This window comes from Desmodus rotundus, chromosome 3, assembly GCF_022682495.2.
Source record: "Desmodus rotundus isolate HL8 chromosome 3, HLdesRot8A.1, whole genome shotgun sequence".
Lineage (NCBI taxonomy): Eukaryota > Metazoa > Chordata > Mammalia > Chiroptera > Phyllostomidae > Desmodus > Desmodus rotundus.
In genome coordinates this window covers 107,665,627-107,685,556 of record NC_071389.1, presented here as the reverse complement: position 1 = coordinate 107,685,556, position 19,930 = coordinate 107,665,627, and the positions used below count along the sequence as shown (strand labels likewise).

Here is a 19,930-nt window from a genome sequence, read left to right as displayed (position 1 = left end):
TGAATTAATACAGTCATTAAGAATTATTTGAAGGGAGATAATATTTCATATATGGGTGCTACTGTTTTCCAAGATGTGAAGGTATTTTGATTCATAAAATGCAAATCATTTTAAAGTGTTATATTCGTAGCAACTTTAAATCATCATTGTTTTAGAGTACAAATAGTGAAAGCACAGTTACTGTGTTTTGGATGTCCAGAGGAGGATCTTAAAATTCAAAGCATTGGAAACTTTTTGTCACAGGGTAACAATTTGATTTCTCTTGTTTATTAATAACGATAGATCATGTAATATATGGGCTGGTGGGAAGCATTGTAGAGATGAGGTTGTTTTGCAGTTTTACTAAAAGAATTGTGCACTGAAAATTGGTCTGTTACCTGCTAGCTTTAGCTACATTTTCTATACAAACAGTGTTTATAGGCTTTTCTTTTGCTAGACTGAATTTTTAGGGAAAATGAATAGAGCTTATCATTATTTTTCTAGGAAGAGCAAAAAGCCTTATGCTGAAATGTTGAGTGAATGAATGAAAAAAGATGTGTGTATGTGTGGAATTAAAGCAGTCCTAAAAATTAGCTTTTATTGTTCTCTGACATAGACTAATGACTTATTTTTTTTTTTTTAGGAATGAGAGTAGATTTCCCTTAGTCCTAAACCACTAGAATGGGGTTTTATAAATTAGGGCAAAGATTTTTGAAGAGCCAGGGCTTTAGGGTCTCGAAGGCTCTAAGTATCTTGGTCAAGATATAAGAAGTTGGATTGTGGAACTATTGAACCCCTACTCTTTTTTATCTTGGAGAGTGACCCCAATTTCTGTTTGCACCACTAGTTGTTTCTTATCTAGGGATTTTCTCTGACATTCTCTAGAACTTTACTTCTCAAAGTGTGGACACCAGACCAGCAGCACTAGCAGTCTTGGGAGCTTTTTGGAAATTCAGAATCTCGGGCTTCATACTAAACCTACTGAAATAGAACATTTATTTTAACAAGATCCCTACGATGTGTTTGTTACAGTTTGAGAAATACTAATCTAGAATACATTATCAGACTTTTTTTTACCATTGAAAACTTTTGTTTAAGTGCTAAGTTTTTTTAAATGCCCAATAAAAAGGGTAAGGTAAAAGTGTCTTCAACTACTATCTTATTATGTAGTTTATTTAGATTTTGTGAAGAATGATAAAAATCAGTAACTTTTGCAGTGAATCTTGAGACTTAAAGTAAAAACTGTATGTAAGTGAGAGAGAGAGAGAGCACGAGCCCGCACACACGTGTGCACCAGCACCAGTTGCAGCCTCTGCTGTATATTTTACCACAGGAAGAAAGAGACTGGGAATTTTGATGTACAGTACTGACTTATAGGGAGGTGGAACAGAAAAGCTGGTTATTTACCAATAGGACATGGCATTCTGAAATGCTTCCACTTCATAATAATCAGCAGGTTGGGCTGACAGAGCTATGAAGGGAGGATCAACAAGTGAATCAATCTGTCTGTCTATTTATTTATTTATTTGACCATTACATTCTCAAGATTGGTCTAGGAGAAGATGGCTGGAAGTTAAGGGAAAGGGAAGTGGAGTGGTTCTTTTATTGGTTCTGGGTCTTATAGAACACAAAACTTTAGAGGGTTAACTTTAGGGATAAGCAAATACTTCCCATAAAATTTTGTTTGCCCCTTCTTATTTTTTCACCTTCCATTTGACTTCTCCATTTCCCTCAGTCCCCAACCATTTTTGTTTTAATCACTCGAGGATATGTTTATTGATTTGAGAGAGAGAAAGAGCAAGAGAGAGAGGTAGACAACAACAAGAGAGAGAAACATCCCATCGGTTGCCTCCCATACATGCCTGACTGGGAATCAAACCTACAACCTTGTGGTGAACAGGACGACGCTCCAAACAACTGAGACACCCAGCCAGGGCCCCAACAGTTGATTTTAACCTAGCAGATCTTCCTCCAACCATGCCTTAGCTATCTAGTTCCCATTTCAATTTCCTGAGTTCACATCTTTTACCTAGACCAGTGATTCTCAAAATGGGGGCTGTTTTGATTTTCCAAGGGGACATTGAAGATAAAAGAGGTATTTTTGGTCGTTATAACTGCGGCTGTGGTTCTACTGGCATCATGTGTAGAGGCCAGGGATACTGCTGTATTATCCAAAGTTTGTGAGAGGTTGAGAAATTTTCACTTCGATTATTGCCAGAGTACAGTAATTTGTCTACCTGTTTCCAGTTTAATTCTCATTAAGTTTTCAAGAGTTTCTGGTGCCCATGGTGTGAAGTCTAAACTCCTTGCCGTAGGATATAAAACAACTTAAGGGTTTTTTTTTAATTGCTTTCAAGCCTCATCTCTTGCTCTTAAGGTCGTCTCTCTACTAATAGTAGACCCGGTAACACCACAGGGCCTGTATGCCTCAACATACACATTATTTTGTAGCCTGTAGTACATTGTCTGTCTATCGATCGATCTATCTAGGCACAATTTAGTACGCCTTCAAAATTTCTCAGGCATTTACCTTCTCTTTAAAGCCTTTGTTTCTGCCCTGTTGGTACCTTGATTATATATGCGTGTATTATGTCACAGTGAATATGTTCTGGTTGCCTGACTTTGTTACCTACTAGATTATGTCCTCTTTTTGAGGGAAAGGTGTGTGCCTTGTTCACCATTGTATTCTAAGTACTTAGAACAGTCTCTGATACAAAGTAGGCTCTTAAATGTTTAGTTGAAAAAATATTTTTTCTCCAAAGATAAAGGGATTTGAAATTTGTTCGCAAGTGAGGTTTTACTATAATTTACTTTCTGTGCAGTGAGACTTCTGTGTTTAATCTTTCTGCCTCACCATCATACTTTGTATTGCTGCCTCCTTTTCAGATACCATTTTGTCTCCTGAAGCTTATAATGGTATTTTCAGTGCTATTGATATCTTGTGTCATACCATTCAATATAACAAGGGAGTAGACTTTAATTGCTGACTATTTATTGAAGAAACAAATCTATAATGGCACATGTTTGGAGATCTCTTTTTATCTCAAAGAAAAAATCTTAGGCTAATTACAGGTTTTGGAGGAGATGGGGAAGAGTGGGAGGAGTGATGAATCCCTCTTTGGAAAAACAAAAAACATATAATGAAAGCTGTTAGGGAAGGAGGATGACACACTTGATTATTTAAAACTCTTATTCTATGTTGCTTAATGCCCTACAATAAGAAAATAAATTGTCCTAATTGCAGTAATTGTAATTTTGGGGTCAAAAAGCAAGTCTGAGTTTGTGAAGAACTTAGTAACAAAAGAACATTTAAAGCACTAATTTTCTTGCTTTCAAATATATGACTGGAATTTAGGTGTCCTTATATAAGTCCTATTTGACAAGTTGTGATTTTGTTAAATAAATATCCTTGGATGTGTCAATCTTTTCCGATAGTTTGAATAAGCGTTAGCCCCTACATTTTCTAAAATATAAATTACAAATTAGTGAAGGCTTAATTAAAGATATATTATTTTTGCTGTATAAGTCTTTATAATTGTGAGATGTTACTAGAAATAACTTGCTTTAAAATTTTCATTTGCAATATGGCTCTAAAATCTACATTTTTATTCTCATCTACAAAAGTTGCTTGTGATGAGATACAGAATAATTGATTAGGCCCATGATTGCATAGAGGTGGAGTTGTTTTACCCTCATCGAACTTTATCTATGACTATAATTATTGTGTATGTAGGTAGACTAGTTGCCTTTCTTATGAAAGTTTAATCTTTTTTCTCTCCTTAAACCAAAGAAAATACAGTGGAGGGCCATTTGTGGACTGGAGAATCTAAAGTACATAGAATAATTTCCACAAGCATAATTTACAAGGTCATTTTGAAATCAAGTGTTTTCTTCAAATTGGTTGTCTTTATGCTGGAAAAATTATTTTTTATGTATTTTCTATATTTCTCCGGTTATGACATGTTTTATGAAAAGAGTTAACTTAATTATTTGCTTCAACAAGCTTATGACAGAGCAATGAGTAAACATAGATTTTTAAAATTTCAGGTCTTAAATTAGATATCTTCCCAAGAATGTATCAGCATTCCTTAAAGGGAAAATAACACACACACACACACACACACACACACACACACACACACACACAAATTCCCTTTAAGATTCAGTTTGATGTAACTTTGCTACAGTTAAATGAGAGGGAGAAAAACATTGATGTGAGAGAGAAACATCCATCATTTGCCTCTGGTATGCAGCCCCAACTGGGTACTGAACCTGCAACCCAGGCAGGTGCCCTGACTGGGAATCGAACTGGTGACCTTTCGCTTTGCAGGATGATGCCCAACCAACAGAGCTACACCAGTCAGGGCTGAGATGATTTCTTTTCATTGAGTGCCTTCAGTTGAATGCCCACTTCAGATAGAATGAATTGTACTCTGATCTACTTTGTACAGAATTTTAAAAATTAAAAAAAGCACATTCTCTAGGAATTAGCCTCTTCTCTAAAGCGAGGTAGTTCCCAGTAGGAAATAAGACCGTGAGATGGGGAGCAGAAAATGGTATATAGTTTGGAGAAATTTTTTACCTGTATCTTGTGCGCTTGAAGCCATTTCTTCATATTGCAATGAGAATAGGTAAGTGCCAGTGGAAAAAATTTTGCAAAGCATTTACTTTGCTGATAAGTTAATTTCTATTTACTAAGGTGTTATTAACTCAGATCATAATGCATTTCTCTAAAACATCTGTTGCTTTATATTATAATATTGCTGTTAAGCCTGTTAGGACTGTGGGTTTTTTGGAGGCGTGTTTTGGGGGTGGGGGTGGGAAATGATGGGTGGTGATAGGACATTAGAAGAACTGTTTTAGCAATTTAATTGTTTTCTATTCCACCATTCCAGATATCTTCTTTGTTAGTTTTGCTAGTTTAGATTAGTGTGGGGGATGTTAGGAGTGGCCTGGTTTCTTTCCTTCTTTTTCCTAGCCAAGGAAGTATCGCCTGGGGATGCTGGAGGAGAGGCTAGTTCCGATGGGATCAAAGGCACGAAAAGCAAAGAACCCTATCGGCTGCCTTGCTGACAGGTGTAAATCAGGAGTACCCATCAATATGGTTTGGTGGAACAGAGTCACAGAAAACAATTTACAGGTAAAAATAATTTTACTGGACATTTTTTGAAAGTGAATATCTTCGCTGCTTTCTGTGTCTTTGGGGTGGTGGGTGTGATATTGGGTAGCTTAGATGATACATTTAAGTGAGGCTAGTGGCCCATTAACCAAGTAAATGATTTTGTTTGGTGGCTTTTTGAGTTTTCTTTGCTTTTATATTTTTCTATTCTTTTATTAAATTTAGTTTTTTCCTTTTGGCTCTTGTTAACTGTTAAGTTTAATTATTTTTAATACACAGAATTATTCAGGATACTACATTGAAAAATGATATTATAAAATTTATTATAGAAAATCGTATTTATTTGGAATTTGAACAATGGGAAGCTTAGTTTTTTGTATTTTTACTAGGAAATAAGAATTGTGAACAAACTTGTCAAGTGTTTTCTCTAAAACCACCTTCAGTAGTATGTTATGCGGTTATTATAGATTCATTCCGGTCTTTGACTCTGCTATATCAGTCAGTGCTAAATAATGAAAATGAATTTTTATAACTCAAAGGCTAGCTTTGGTATAAAATTCTGAAGTATAAAAATAATTGAACTATGTTCAGTTTGGACTATAATTATTACATTATTTTTAAAAGTTGGTGGTTGTATAATATAGATCTATTAATTAAAATTCAGTTTAGCTGGAAGTAGAATATCTTTCCTTTCTGAGTAAATTGGTATTTTTAATATATTGCTAGCAAAAAGACATAATCCCACATACACATACCACACACTGAAAAGGTAAAACAAAGCTAAAAACTTGGTTTTATTTCTGTCACTAATCTTGTATTTTGCAAGTGTTCCACAATATTTTTGTCTGTTCAATATTAATACCATAGCAATACATGTATTGCTTTGGGTACAGAAATAAAGAAGTTAATTCTAAATATTGCAAAATATTGTATTTGCCCAACTGAAATTTTGGTAGCATATATAAAGATAAACCGGTTAGGGGGGTCCATGTAATCATGTACTTAAAATTTCAGTGTAAAGTTTTGGATGTATCAGTTATGAACTTCAATATAGTTTACTGTATTTTTGTTTTGATATCAGAAGTAGAGAGATTTGATGTGGATTGTTAGAATTATTTTTCAGTCTTAAAAAGAAAATCTGAAAATAAATTGGACCTGAACTATATAACAGTAGATATAAGTGGAACTGGAATTGCTGGTAATAGGTTGTGGAATGAAACACTGACAAAGGTATAGAGCCACTCAACCTCCACAACTGCCCCTGCCCCTGCCCCTTTATCCCAGTGGCAGTTTTCAGATACCTCTTTTTAGCACAGCTAGAAAAATTGTTAGGTAAGTATAAGAATATATGCTCGAATTATGCTTAGTTTGTGGTTAAAATGGCTAGTAATAGATTTGCTTTCAGTGTGAGAAAGATTGACTTGCTGATACCTGAATCTAGTATTTCAAATACTACTATTATGCTTCAAATAGTTCTTTTCCTTTAAGAACATGAGGAATGCCTTGTTAGTGTGTTTTAATACTGGAGGAGCAATAATACCTCACACTGTATGTCATGTTGAAGTACTGAAAATAGCCATCTAGTTTGGTCTTCATTACTATCTTTGTGGATTCCTAAATTGGTTATTTGGTGTTGCTTATCTTTTTTCCTATGGAGTTTTTTAATCTTTCTATTGTATAAGAAAAATAATTTATATAAATCAATTCTATACCAATATTTTTTAGTTTTGTATGGTGTTTACTTTTTTATATTTTATGTTTTTCACATAAATTTGGAAGGATTATATAGCCAGATATATTAATATTCCTTGTTTAATTTGTTTCCTTTTCTTTAAAACTTAGATCTTCTCAATCCTAAGGTCAGAGACATGTTTGTCTATATTTTATTTTAGTAATTATAGCTATGTTTCTTAAAGGGTTACTTTGTGCCAGGCACTGTGTTGAGTTCTTTACATATATTGTCTCTTTGATCTTTCTAATACTTATGGGACAAATGTTGCTGTTAAGTATTTTCTTTTCTTTTTTTTTTTTTAGTCACAAAGTATGAGTCTTTCTCTTCTTTTCTTTCTTTTTTTTAAATATATTTATTGATTATGCTATTACAGTTGCCCACTTCCCCCCCTTCACTCCACTCCATCCTGCCCGCCCCCTCCCTCCCACATTCCCCCCCTATAGTTCATGTCCATGGGTCATACTTATAAGTTCTTTGGCTTCTACATTTCCTATACTATTCTTATCATCCCCCTGTCTTATTTTCCACCTATCATTTATGCTATTTATTCTCTGTACCTTTCCCCCCTCTCTCCCCCTCCCACTCCCCTGTTGATCACCCTCCATGTGAGCTCCATTCCTGTGGTTCTGTTTCTGTTCTAGTTGTTTTCTTAGTTTGCTTTTGTTTTTGTTTTAGGTGTGGTTAATAACTGTGAGTTTTGTCATTTTTACTGTTCCTATTTTTTATCTTCTTTTTTTTAGATAAGTCCCTTTAACATTTCATATAATAATGGTTTGGTGATGATGAACTCCTTGAACTTGACTTTATCTGAGAAGCACTTGATCTGCCCTTCCATTCTAAATGAAAGCTTTGCTGGATAGAGCAGTCTTGGGTGTAGGTCCTTGCCTTTCATGACTGGGAATACTTCTTTCCAGCCCCTTCTTGCCTGTAAGGTCTCTTTGGAGAAATCAGCTGACAGTCTTATGGGAACTCCTTTGTAGATAACTGTGTCCTTTCCTCTTGCTTCTTCTAAGATTCTTTCCTTCTGTTTCATCTTGGGTAATGTAATGATGATGTGCCTTGGTGTGTTCCTCCTTGGGTCCAGCTTCTTTGGGACTCTCTGAGCTTCCTGGACTTCCTGGAAGTCTGTTTCCTTTGCCAGACTGGGGAAGTTCTCCTTCCTTATTTGTTCAAATAAGTTTTCAATTTTTTGTTCTTCCTCTTCTCCTTCTGGCACCCCTATAATTCGGATGTTGGAACGTTTCAAGATGTCCGGGAGGTTCCTAAGCCTGTCCTCATTTTTTTTGAATTCTTGTTTCTTCATTCTTTTCTGGTTGGATGTTTCTTTCTTCCTTCTGGTCCACACCATTGATTTGAGTCCCAGTTTCCTTCGCATCACTATTGGTTCCCTGTACATTTTCCTTTGTTTCTCTTAGCGTAGCCTTCATTTTTTCATCTAATTTGAGACCAAATTCAACCAATTCTGTGAGCATCCTAATTACCAGTGTTTTGAACTGTGCATCTGATAGGTTAGCTATCTCTTCCTCGCTTAGTTGTATTTTTTCTGGAGCTTTGAAGTGTTCTTTCATTTGGGCCTTTTTTTTTTTTTTTTGTCTTGGCTTGCCTGTTATGTAAAGGGGCGGAGCCTTAGGTGTTCACAGGGGTGGGGTAATGCTGGTCGCTGTGCTGTGACACTGTATGGGGTCGAGGGGCCCAGAGGGAGCAATGGCGCTTGCTCTACTCTCTGCTGGCTTTCAGTCACTCCCTCCGCTACCCACAATCAAATTGGGCCCCTCTAGTGCTGATTCCCGAGTGGGTGGGCTTGTGCACACCCTAGGCCCCTGTGGGTCTCTCCAACGACCTCTCCTGTGAGGCTGGGAGTTTCTCCAGCTGCCTCCTGAACCCCCACGGGTGTTTTCAATCAGAGGTTTGAGGCTTTATTTCCCCGAGCTGGAGCCCTGGGTTGTGTGGTCTGTTTCACTCCCCCGCTGTTCCTCCCGGTTTATCTATGCACGAATGTGGGATCGCGGGGTCTGCTAGTAGTTGCACTGCCTGCCCGGTTCATTCCACAATCCTCCACCTCTCTGGATCTGGCCCTCCTGGTTTATCTATGCGCGAATGTGGGGCCACGGGGTCTGCTGGCAGTCACACTGCCTGCTCTGTTCGCTCCACAGTCCACCATGGCTCTGGGTCCAGCTGTGTTGCCGAGTCCTCTCTGCCCCAGCTGCCCGTCTACACCCCTCCTACCAGTTTGGATGAATGTTTCTTCTTTATCTCCTCTGGTTGTTGGACTTTTGTGCAGTTCAATTTTCTGTCAGTTCTGGTTGTTTTATTGTCTTTAAATTGTTGTTGTCCTTCTTTTGTTGTGCGAGGAGGTGCAGTGTATCTACCTACTCCTCCATCTTGGTTCTCTCAGAACCATGGTATTCAATAAATACCTGACTTTCTTGTGCAAAGCAGACATGTGGGACTGGAGGAAAGAGAGAAGTTGGGTAGAAGGTATTCTAACAGCCTCGGGCTCTGGGGTCCTCGTTTTGCTACTTATGGCTAAACTTCTAAGGAAATTTTTGAACTACTTTTTCAGAGAACAGTATTAAGAAGTTTCACTGAAGCTTGGTGGAATATGATTCGTTTATGAAACACAGCAGTGGATGCTTATTGAATACCTTGTTCAGGAATAGTTGTACAAGAATAAAGTAGCTTAAGTTATACTACTGAACCTCTACCTGTATTTTTCATAATTGCATTTGTTTTCCTCAGTACTGGATTTCTTTCAAGAGCCATGGTCCCCAACCTTTTAGTGCTTAATAATTTCTTTCTTTCTTTCCTACCAGAAATCTCGTAATGTGAAAGAACTGTCTACCAAACATACATTTGTAAAACAGTGATTCATGCTTTCATTCTAAAAAATCTATAATATGCTAATCAGAGAATCAAACAGTATTTTTCTTAGTTTTTTGTAGGTTGGTAGAAAATAAATTTGGTTTTCATGTGGCTATTTGAAATACTGATAATGCCCACATGGTCTCCATTACTAGCTGAATTTCATACTTGGGGACCCGTTGAATAGATTCAATCTTTTCTGTGATTTCTTTACCAGCCATTTATTCCTTCAGTGCCTGTGGTGCCACCAAAATTTTGCTAAAACTGCTCTCAGAGTTTGTCAGAGATCTCCTTAATTAGCAAATTGAGTAGTTTTATTCAACACCTAATATGGCTGGTTTTTGTTTTTGAAACTTTCTTCTTTGCAGTCTTATTTTTTATTTTATATTTTTAATTACATTTTATTGGTTATGCTATTACAGTCCCAAATTTTCCCCCTTTCCCCTCTTCCATCCTGCACCTCCCACTCCCTCAGGTACTCTCCGTACCATTGTTCATATCCATGGATTATGCATGTAAGTTCTTCGACTACTCCATTTCCTATACTGTACTTTATATCCCCATGGCTATTTCGTAACTACCTATTTGTACTTCTTAATTCCCTCCCCTATTCACCCATTCCCCCCACCCTCCTCCCATCTGACAACCCATCAAAGTGCTGTCTGGATCCATGACTCTATCTCTGTTCTTGTTTGTTTTTTACATTTAGTTGTTGATAGATATGTATTAAAGCCATTTTATTGTTCATAGTTTTGATCTTCTTTTTCTTAAATAAATCCCTTTAACATTTCCTATAATAATGGGTTGATGATGATGAACTCCTCTGGTTTTTTTCTTATCTGGGAAGCTCTTTATCTGCCCTTTGATTCTAAATGGTAGCTTTGCTGGGTAGAGCAATCTTGGCTGTAGGTGTCTGGTTTTTATGACTTTGAGTATTTCTTGCTAATCCCTTCTAGCCTGCAAAGTTTCCTTTGAGAAATCAGCTGGCCGTCTTACAGGAACTCCCCTGTAGATAACTTATTTCCTCTTGCTGCTCTTAAGATTCTCTCTTTATCTTTAACCTGTGGCATTTTAATTATGATGTGTCTTGGGAGTGAGCCTCTGTGCATCCATTTTGTTGGGATTCTCTGTGCTTCCTGGATGTACATGTCTATTTCCTTCACCAAGTTTAGGGAAGTTTTCTTTCATTATGTTTTCAAATAGATTTCCAATATCTTGCTCTTTCTCTTCTCTTTCTTGCACCCTATGATGCAAGCGTTGCACCTCTTGAAGTTGTCCCAGAGGATGCTTACACTATCCTCATTTTTTTAGATTCTTTTTTCTTCTTGTTCTTATTGGTTGTTTTTTGCTTCCTTGTGTTTCAAATCATTGATTTAATTCTCACCTTCATCCACTCTACTGTTGCTTCCCTGTAAATTGTTCTTTATTTCAACTAGTTCTGACCAGTTCAAAAAGTTCTGACCAGATCTTTTTTATGCTTTTGCGGTTCTCCCTAAGTTCCTTGAGCATCCTTATAACCAGCATTTTGAACTCTGCATCTGATAGATTGCTTATCTCCATTTTGTTTAGCTCTTTGTCTGGAGTTCTGATCTGTTCTTTCATTTGGGCCATATTTCTCTGTCTCCTCATTTTGGAAGCCTCCCTGTGTGTGTTTCTATGTATTAGGTAGAATTGCTGTGACTCCCTGTCTTGGTAGCATTGCCTAGTGTAGTAGATGTTCTGTAGGGTCCAGTGGCACAGCCTCCCTATCACCCAAGCTGGGTACTTGAGGTGCACCCTTCCTGTGGGCTGAGTATACACCCTTCGCTTGTAGTTGAGCCTTGGTTGATGTTGGCAGATCAATGAGAGGGATTTATCCATGCCAGTCAGCTGTAAGGACTGGCTGTGACCACTGTCCACTAACCTCTGCCCTCTGTGGAGGATCAGCTGTGCAGGGGCAGAGCAGTAATGCTCTGATGTGGTCTGTAGCTGTCCACTGGGTGCTTAGGCTCTGGGGTTTCCCAGGTTGTCCAGGCCAAGGTCAGCCCCCACCTGTGTTCTGCCTGGGGCCACCTGCATAAGCTACAAAGCAATCTTAGATGAGTGCTACTTGTGCTGGGCTTGGAGATTCCCAGGTGAAGCCAAGTTGTGAATCTAGTATGGCCGCTGCTAGTGCCATGCCCCGGGGGGCCACTAAATAAGAGGTATGGGGTAGGGGAGTCTTGGGGGCTTACTGAGGCCAGCTGTTGCTTGTTTCATAGGATTTAGGAAGCACGAACCAAGACCAACCATTCGTGTGGGAAATGCACTGTTAAGATGTTGGGTGGGAAGGAGTCTGGGGTTTCCAGGATGGAGTAAATATTGTTAGCCAGGTTGATGGTATCTCAGATATGGCACCTGCCTGCTAGCTCTGTGAGGGGAGGGTTCAGAAAAGGGTCAATGGCCTCTATCTGCCATTCTGTCTGGGAGAAAGCTGTCTCCCAGCTCCTGCCTTGATGGTAGACACTTCAGTTCTTCCCTGTATGCCACTGTGCTGGAGTTCAGATGGAGTGAGTCTGAGTAAGTCCATGTGCGGGTTCTTTAAGTGGAAGTGTTTGGGACTCCAGAACCTTCTTCCACCAACTCAATTCTCATTGGTTTTTGCAGCCAGAAGTTATGGGGACTTCTCTTTCTGGCACTGGAACTCAGGGCTGGGGGACCTGGTGTGGGGCTGGGACTCCTTGCTCCCAAGATATCCCTCCTGAATTTTTATCTACTACACATGGATGTGGGACCAACCTGTTGCATATCTCTACCCTTCTTACCAGTCTGGATGGATGTGGTTTTTTTAGTTCTGTAGTTGTCAGCCTTCCATTCAACTCGATTTCTAATAGTTCTGAGGGATTGTGGTTGTGTAAATAGGCGAGCCATGTTTACCTGTGCTGCCATCTTGAGCAGAAGTCTGCATTAAAAAAAAATTATTTTCTCTTATAGATGTAGAGAGGAATTGAGGGAGAAAGGGAGAGAAACATTGATATGGGACAGAGAAACATCCATCGGTTGCCTCTTGCAAGTGCCCCGACTGGGGGCTGAACACACAACCCAGGCATGTACTCTGACTGGGAATTGATCTAGCGACCTTTGGATTTTCTGGACTAGGCCCAGCCAACTGAGTCACACCGGCCATCTGTGTTCATGTCTGTGTTTCATCTTGGCTCCTTATGAGCTCCTGTTCTTGGCTTACTTGTTCTTTGCTTTCCTCTGTATGCCTAAGATTCTTAAAATTTTGTTTCTATTCTGCCTTCTGTGCTAGGTTCACATTTTTCCTGCCTATGATATCACTGCAAATTTGACATGTAAGCTGACTATAGTTTTCTGTTCTTCCCAATCTACTGCTTTTTAAAATATTCGCGTATATTTCTTCTTTAATTAATGCCTTTATCTTCCTAGTCACTGAGGCTGTGTTACGTGACTTTTTCCTGTTATCACTCACACTCTACCTTTTATTATGAGAAGGAAACTGAAAAACAGTACAGCAGGCAGGCTTCATTTGCCTTCATATTAAGGCTTTACTACAATAATGTCATTATCCACATTTGACAAATAGAGAAATGGCATAATCCTCATTGTTAGTAAGAAATAGAGCTGGGATTCTAGTTCACATGTGTTTTATTCTAAATTCTTATATTTTCCTACTATCTCATCCACCTCTAATCCCTATTCTTTAAAATTCTGCAGTATCCTTCTCTTCGCTTTTGTTAACACTGCTGACTAGTTTATACCTTAAGTGTATGTTCTGAATAATTTTTGTCAGTTCCTTTCAGGATCTGTTCTGCCTTTCTAGGGCTATATCTCTAACCATCCACACATACTAAATTATAATCATATGGAATCTTTCATATCTCATGTAATATGAAATACATTGTCAGTTCTCTGTTATGTACCTTTGCGTCTCTACTGTGGTTACTGAACCTGAAAAAAATATTTCCTCACTTTTCCTTTAAGAGTTAGGTCAGATGCTACGTTCTCTGTGAATACTTGCTCAAACACTACAAATCAACATTTTTTCCCCTATTTCCACATACTTGGTGTTAATAATTATTTCATGGTGTTTTATATTAAGTTTGCTTTCCTGTTTGTCTTTTTCCACTGGATTGTAATTACTTGAAAAAAGGCATGTGTTTACTTTATTATTTTTGTTCCCTTAAGGTATTTTGCTTGACTCTAAATGTTGCCATCTAATTTGCTTTTTTAGGTATAATGTGCTATTTGTGACTATTTTAAGGCTTTTATATATTTAAAAAGAATCGATCATAGGTTTTCTGGAATTTATAGCCACCACATGTTACCAGTGCTTAGTTTTATTATCACAACTGACTTAGAACATAGGATGGTGACTTCTTTTGAAATGTTGAGGATCTTTTTTTTTTTTTTTAAATCCTCACCCAAAGACGTACTTACATGGTTAGAGAGGGGGAGAGAAACATTGATGTGAGAGAGAAACATTGATCAGTTGCCTCTCATTTGTACCTGGACCAGGGACTGAATCCACAACCCAGGCATGTTCCCTGACCAGGTTTCAAACCCCTGACCCTTTGTTCCATGGGACAACGCTCCAATGAACTGAAGTATACTGTCCAGGTGGATCTTCTGTTTTTTAAAATGTAAAGGTTAACATTGTCCAAGTATTCTTGATAGTTTTCAATTTCTGAGCCTGGTAGTAGTCTTACTAACTTCTTGACAGTGTTGTTAAGGAACAGAGCTTCTCTATTTTGTATATTTTCCATGATCTCTGCCCAAACACCTAGTAGATGGTAGATGGAAGGTCATCTAAGACTCCTTGTCAACAATACTATATTCCACCTAATTGCTAATTTACTTTTATCTTTTCTCAGTCTCTGCCTAGGATGTTTACCCATCCCTCTACCTGATCAATCTGTATGTGAACTCAAGATTTTTCATTTGTGTAAAGTTCAAATGCTGTTGTACATGTTTGAAATATTTTATCACGTACCTTTCCGAATTGTTGTGAGGATTCGAATTTCTGAGAACATAGTACATATTAAATACATGTCCATTCCTCCAGTTTTACCTTATCATTCCAAAGCTAGTCTTTGTTTATATTTATTTAGGGTGCTAGCTGTCAGTAGGTGATATTGAGATATATGTGGCATCATGGTATAGAATGAGGCAGTGACACTTGTATTTTAGGGGTTCACATTTTAATGTTGATGCATTGGAATATTTTTAAAAATTAATTTAAAATGCTTTTTCTTTTTTTTTGAGGGAATACCTCTGTGTTCCCATCCTTCACATAGGAATTAGGTGTCAACTTGAATGAAAGGATGGAAAATTCATTCTTTCATAAATGTCTCAGGGTCTTTCACGTTAAGATTTACCTAAAAACAGTGACATATTAAATAAAATTGTATTCATTCATCTCACACCTTTGGAAATACTGTGGTTATGAATCATAAATTTTAGTATTACTGTTGTTTTAGCTTATCCCCAATGTTGTATAAATGTACGAGAACTATTGGGTGTATTAGGCAATTCATATTTGTCAACAACTCTTTTGATGGTGTTTTCCCCTCTTGTCTAATGAAATGGCCTTTCTTTTAAGAAGTGTCTAATACTGAGAATGCTCACATTAAAATCTCTTGATGCAAAAATTGTCCTGTGAATTCTGGTTGTTTGTTACTGTGCTTTTAAGGTCCCAGAGAGGTTTTGTAAACTTATTGGGTGTGCTTAAATCTCGGTTACTTGTGAGTTTTGGTATTTTTTCAGGTGATTTCTAGTCTCTAGACCTCAGAAAATGGGATCATTTGGGTTTTAGATGGAATGGATTGGAATGTATAATGGTGAAGCTTCAACCTATCTACTCAGAATTTCTCAGTGCTTTGAAGAGCTAAAAAACTCTGGTGCAGCTAAAATGGAATTACTATATAGGTACTACTTTCTCACCCCCATCCCACCTCAGAACCTCTTCTTTTTCTCCTGTTCTCTATAGCTGCTGTTCTTAATCTTTAATCTCTTAAAACCTACTCACTTTCTCTCTTCACTTTTGAGTAAATGACTTGTGTTCTTCAGAAGTGGGGGGGGTCATTGAGAAAGAATTGCCTCATGCGTCAGCTTTCTACCTCTGTAGAACATTTTCGGTTGTACCTTTGCTTAGTGTTTTTCTTCCTCATCAGACAAAGGGGTGTTCCTTTACTATATGCTTTAGAACCTGTCTTTATTCCTTCTAGCAATTTATTCCTTTTCCTACCCCTTTTCAATTTTAGACAGTCTCTCCCTTGACATGCCATGTTGAAGTTTCACCCATTCTGGAAACACCAGAACCAAGGAACCAAGGAATGCTTCATGAGGAAATGTTCTGTGGTCAGTGCATTTGGGAAACGGATACAGTTGGAGAAAGGCTTATTGTCACTACTTCTTCACCTTTCATTTATCCTTTAATTCCTAGCATTTTGCCTTTCAATATGATCACTCTAGAGAAATTCTTTCGATAAGGTTACCTAACTACCAAATATAACAGTTCTCACTTGACTGCTGTTCCATTTGACATCATTGTCCATTCCTCAGTCCTTGAAACTTCTGTTCTCTTGTCTTAGGCTGTTCTTGGTCTCTTTTGGGGACCTCATGCCCACTTTGCCTTGCCCTCAGGAACTCTCCCAAGCTCTGTCCTTGATTCTCCTCTTTTACTCTACACGTTGCCCTTTGGTGATCTCACGTATCTTCATTACTTCAGCTATTCCCTAGTCACATTGGACTCCAAGATATATTTTATTATTCTCCCAGTTCTCTATTCTCACTCTTCTAAATATTAGCTTCTTTTAAACATCTCTATATGGCATAAGACTTTAAATCTAACATGTCTACAGTGAACACCACATCTTTTCTTTCAAACCCATTCTTTCATTTCATTTACACATATCTGTACATGGTCATTCGCAAGTATATGCCCACTGTTTGTCTTGATTACTGATACCGCACAGTTACTTAATATTTGAGCTCTTGACTCTTCCATCTTCCTTACTGGCCATATTCTTCATCCACTGAGATCTGTTGATTGTGGTACTTTGAAATTGTCCTCACTTTTAATATCACTAAGATATAATTTAGGACTTCCTTTATTTTTTATCTGGACTATTATTATTATAGTCTCTTACCTGGTTCCCTGCTAATGGTCTTATCTTTCAAACTACTACCTGGGTAATTATCTGAATTTGTTTCTAGTTTCTATTATCTGTTCTTTGTCATTAGAACAAAACCCACATATTTTAGAAAGGTATTAAGGTATCTCCCTCCCGATTACTGTGGCAGACCTACTGAACTATTTGCAGTACCACGTTCTGTCTGCTGCCGCCTTCGAACACTCACTTTGCTTGGTGTGCCCTTCTCTCTGTCTTGACTCAGCAAACTTGTTTTTTAAGATTCAGTTCAAACATGGTCTTATGATCTAATTAGACAGCTTTAAGCATTTGGAACACAACTTTTCTCTAGAATTTACATTGCTCTGATAAATGTATATGTAATTTGTCTTATAGGACAGTTTAAGTCACACTATAGATAGTTAATATTTTTGATATGTGGATGTTCTGAGCTTTTGGGGGTATGGAATTGGGTTCAGGGCACATACTATCCCTGTGGAAAGCCATTCTGTGAACTTCTAGAACACAGTGGCTATGCTTTATATATCTTCTCCACGGTGCCTAGCACAGTGTCTTATGTATTAGATATTCAAATGATTGAATGAATGAACCCAGATTAAAGATTAGCTGGTGAGATGAGTCTTCGACCTAATATTAGTCTTCAAATTTAATGTTTTCTACATTTTCTTAAATTTTTGTTTGTTACAGTTGCATGATATGGGTACAGTCTCATATCATTGTGGAAAAATATTTGAAAAATCTTAATATATGTTAAATTTTGTGATTGAATTGGTTATGTGAATAACCAGTCCCCTATCCCCTTTCCCTCTGGCAACCATCAGTTCTGTTCTCTGTATCTATGAATCTGTTTCAATTTTGTTTGTTCATTTATTTTGTTCTTTAGATTCCACATATAAGTGAAATCATGATGTATTTGCCTTTCTCTGACTTACTACACTTAACACAATACCCTCTAGGTCCATTCATGCTCTTGCAAATGGTAAGATTTCCTTCTTTTTTATGGCCAAGTAATATTTCATTTTATATATGTACCACAGCTTTTTATATCTACTCATCTACTGATGAGCACATGATATGCTTCTGTATCTTGGCTGTTATAAATAATGCTGCAATGAACATAGGGGTGTATATATTCTTTCAATTTAGTGCTTCAGGTTTCTTTTGAAATATACCCAGAAGTAGAATTGCTGGGTCTTAAGGACCCTCCATACTGTTTTAATTTTTTGAAGAACCTCCATACTATTTACCACAGTGGCTGCCACCAATTTGCATTTCCACTAACAGTGCACTAGGGTTCCCTTTTGTCCTCATTCTTGTTAGTACTTGTTTGTTGATTTATTGATGATAGCCATTCTGACAGGTGTAAGGCAATATCTAATTGTAGTTTAGTTTGAGTTTCTCTGATGTCAATCCACATGATTATTAATGGCTACACACTATCGTATGTATCATGATCCACATAACCGTATTCCTACTGATAGATATTGTAGTTACGTCCTTTAAAAAAAATGGTAAATTAAAAATGTGATAAATTAAAAATTTTTTACTTGGTTGATTTTCTCCTTAGCTATAATTCCTAGATGTAGGAGTACTAGGTCAAATGGCATGTTTATTTTTAAATTTTGATGTATACTATCAAAGTGTTCTCAAGAATAATGTTCATAGTATTACTTATTTCTGACAAACTTTGTAGAGGATGAACTAATTACTATTAGTATTCCAAGAGTCTTGGAAATTTACGTGCCTATAATTTTAAGCTGTTATATATAATTATGCTGACTTCATGAGAATTTTCCTTTTTAATTCTACCATAGGATAAAGCTCTTATTACTAATTGATTTTCATTTGGCAGGTTCTAGCATTACTCATGCTACATTCTGTTAAGATAGTCAAATTATAAATAGGAGAACTTGTATTTAAAAGAACACGTAAGTAAATCTCTTAGAAGCACTAGTAATCAGTGCTCTTTGACTGGTTTCATTAATTTGATTCTGATTTATTTAGAATATCATATTTTCTTCATTGGTATTTTTCAGAGGACCCAGTTTGTTTCAGAAAATTTGTAAATTATGATACTAGACTAATTTCAAAGTAGTAGTGGTATTTAAATGTGAAATTTTATAAGATGAACCATGACAGATTTTAAATAGGTGGGTTTCTGAATAACCCAGAAGTTGATTATATTTTGATAATATATTTTGATTATATTTTGATGATAATTAACCACATTTAACCACATTTTGCTTGAAATCTGGGAAAATAACCCATTAAATTTTTTAAAAATTGTAGAAACGTGAACTTGGAGGTTCTGGTTAGCCATTTGACTTCTCCTTTTTGTCTCACTCTGTTCCTCTTTATTCTGTGTTGTTTATGAATACTGAAGACTAGTAAAAATAGCACTGAACAGGGCTGGTCTGTATATCCCTGGGTCTCATCTTTTTACAGTTTTTTAGATCGTTTTATCAAGGCAAAATGCTTGCCTATTCCTTCCTTTCTCCCACATTGTCAGTCTCACCTCTTCTACCTTCCCAAATAATTCACTGCTTTTTGCCCTTGCAAAGATGCCCCCCCCCCCCAACACACACTCACTTACACAGTTATACACACACACATAAACACTTGCTTACCTATTTTGGACATGTATCTTTTGAATTAATCTCAACTAGGCTTCTTTGTCACTCCAGAGAGGGAAGACTAGTAGTGAAGATGGGAGATTGGAGTTGTAGGTTTTGGAAAAAATTAGATAAGGTTAAGATAAATATTAACATTTTATTTCCCATTTTTTAAAATTGATTTAATTCAGTCAAGGTCATTGGAGACTTGACATGGTCAATCTAATTGGATGTCAGCAGTAAAGCAACTAAATAAAACTTTTCCTTCTCTTTCTTTCTTTCCACTTACCTTTTCTTTTCTTCTTCTCTTCCCCTCTTTTTCTACTTTCTCTCTTACTCTCTTTTATCCTGGCTGAAAAGTGAAAGACGGATTGCAGTTGATCAAGATGAGTCGAGTGGGTCTGTTGAGATGATGTTGTGGTTAATCTGAGTAGAGACGATGGTAACTTACACTGGGATACTGACAGTGAAATGAGTAGAAAGAGCTGAATTT

General features: G+C 37.1%; 1 protein-coding gene across 9 annotated transcripts in view; it reads left to right on the top strand.

Moving 5' to 3' along the window:
• PAN3 (poly(A) specific ribonuclease subunit PAN3) overlaps positions 1-19,930 on the top strand; it is a 148,394-nt gene that overhangs the window by 44,362 nt on the left and 84,102 nt on the right. For 7 of the 9 annotated variants that reach the window (XR_008426421.2, XR_008426420.2, XM_053920737.2 and 4 more), the window contains one exon: positions 4,958-5,119. The exons of the other annotated variants lie outside the window; for them this stretch is intronic. Coding sequence is in view for 5 of the 7 variants with exons in the window: in XM_053920737.2 (XP_053776712.1) it covers positions 4,958-5,119 (162 nt within the window). In the remaining 2 variants the exon portion in view is untranslated. The remainder of the gene's footprint in view (positions 1-4,957; positions 5,120-19,930) is intronic. 9 annotated transcript variants of the gene reach the window in all.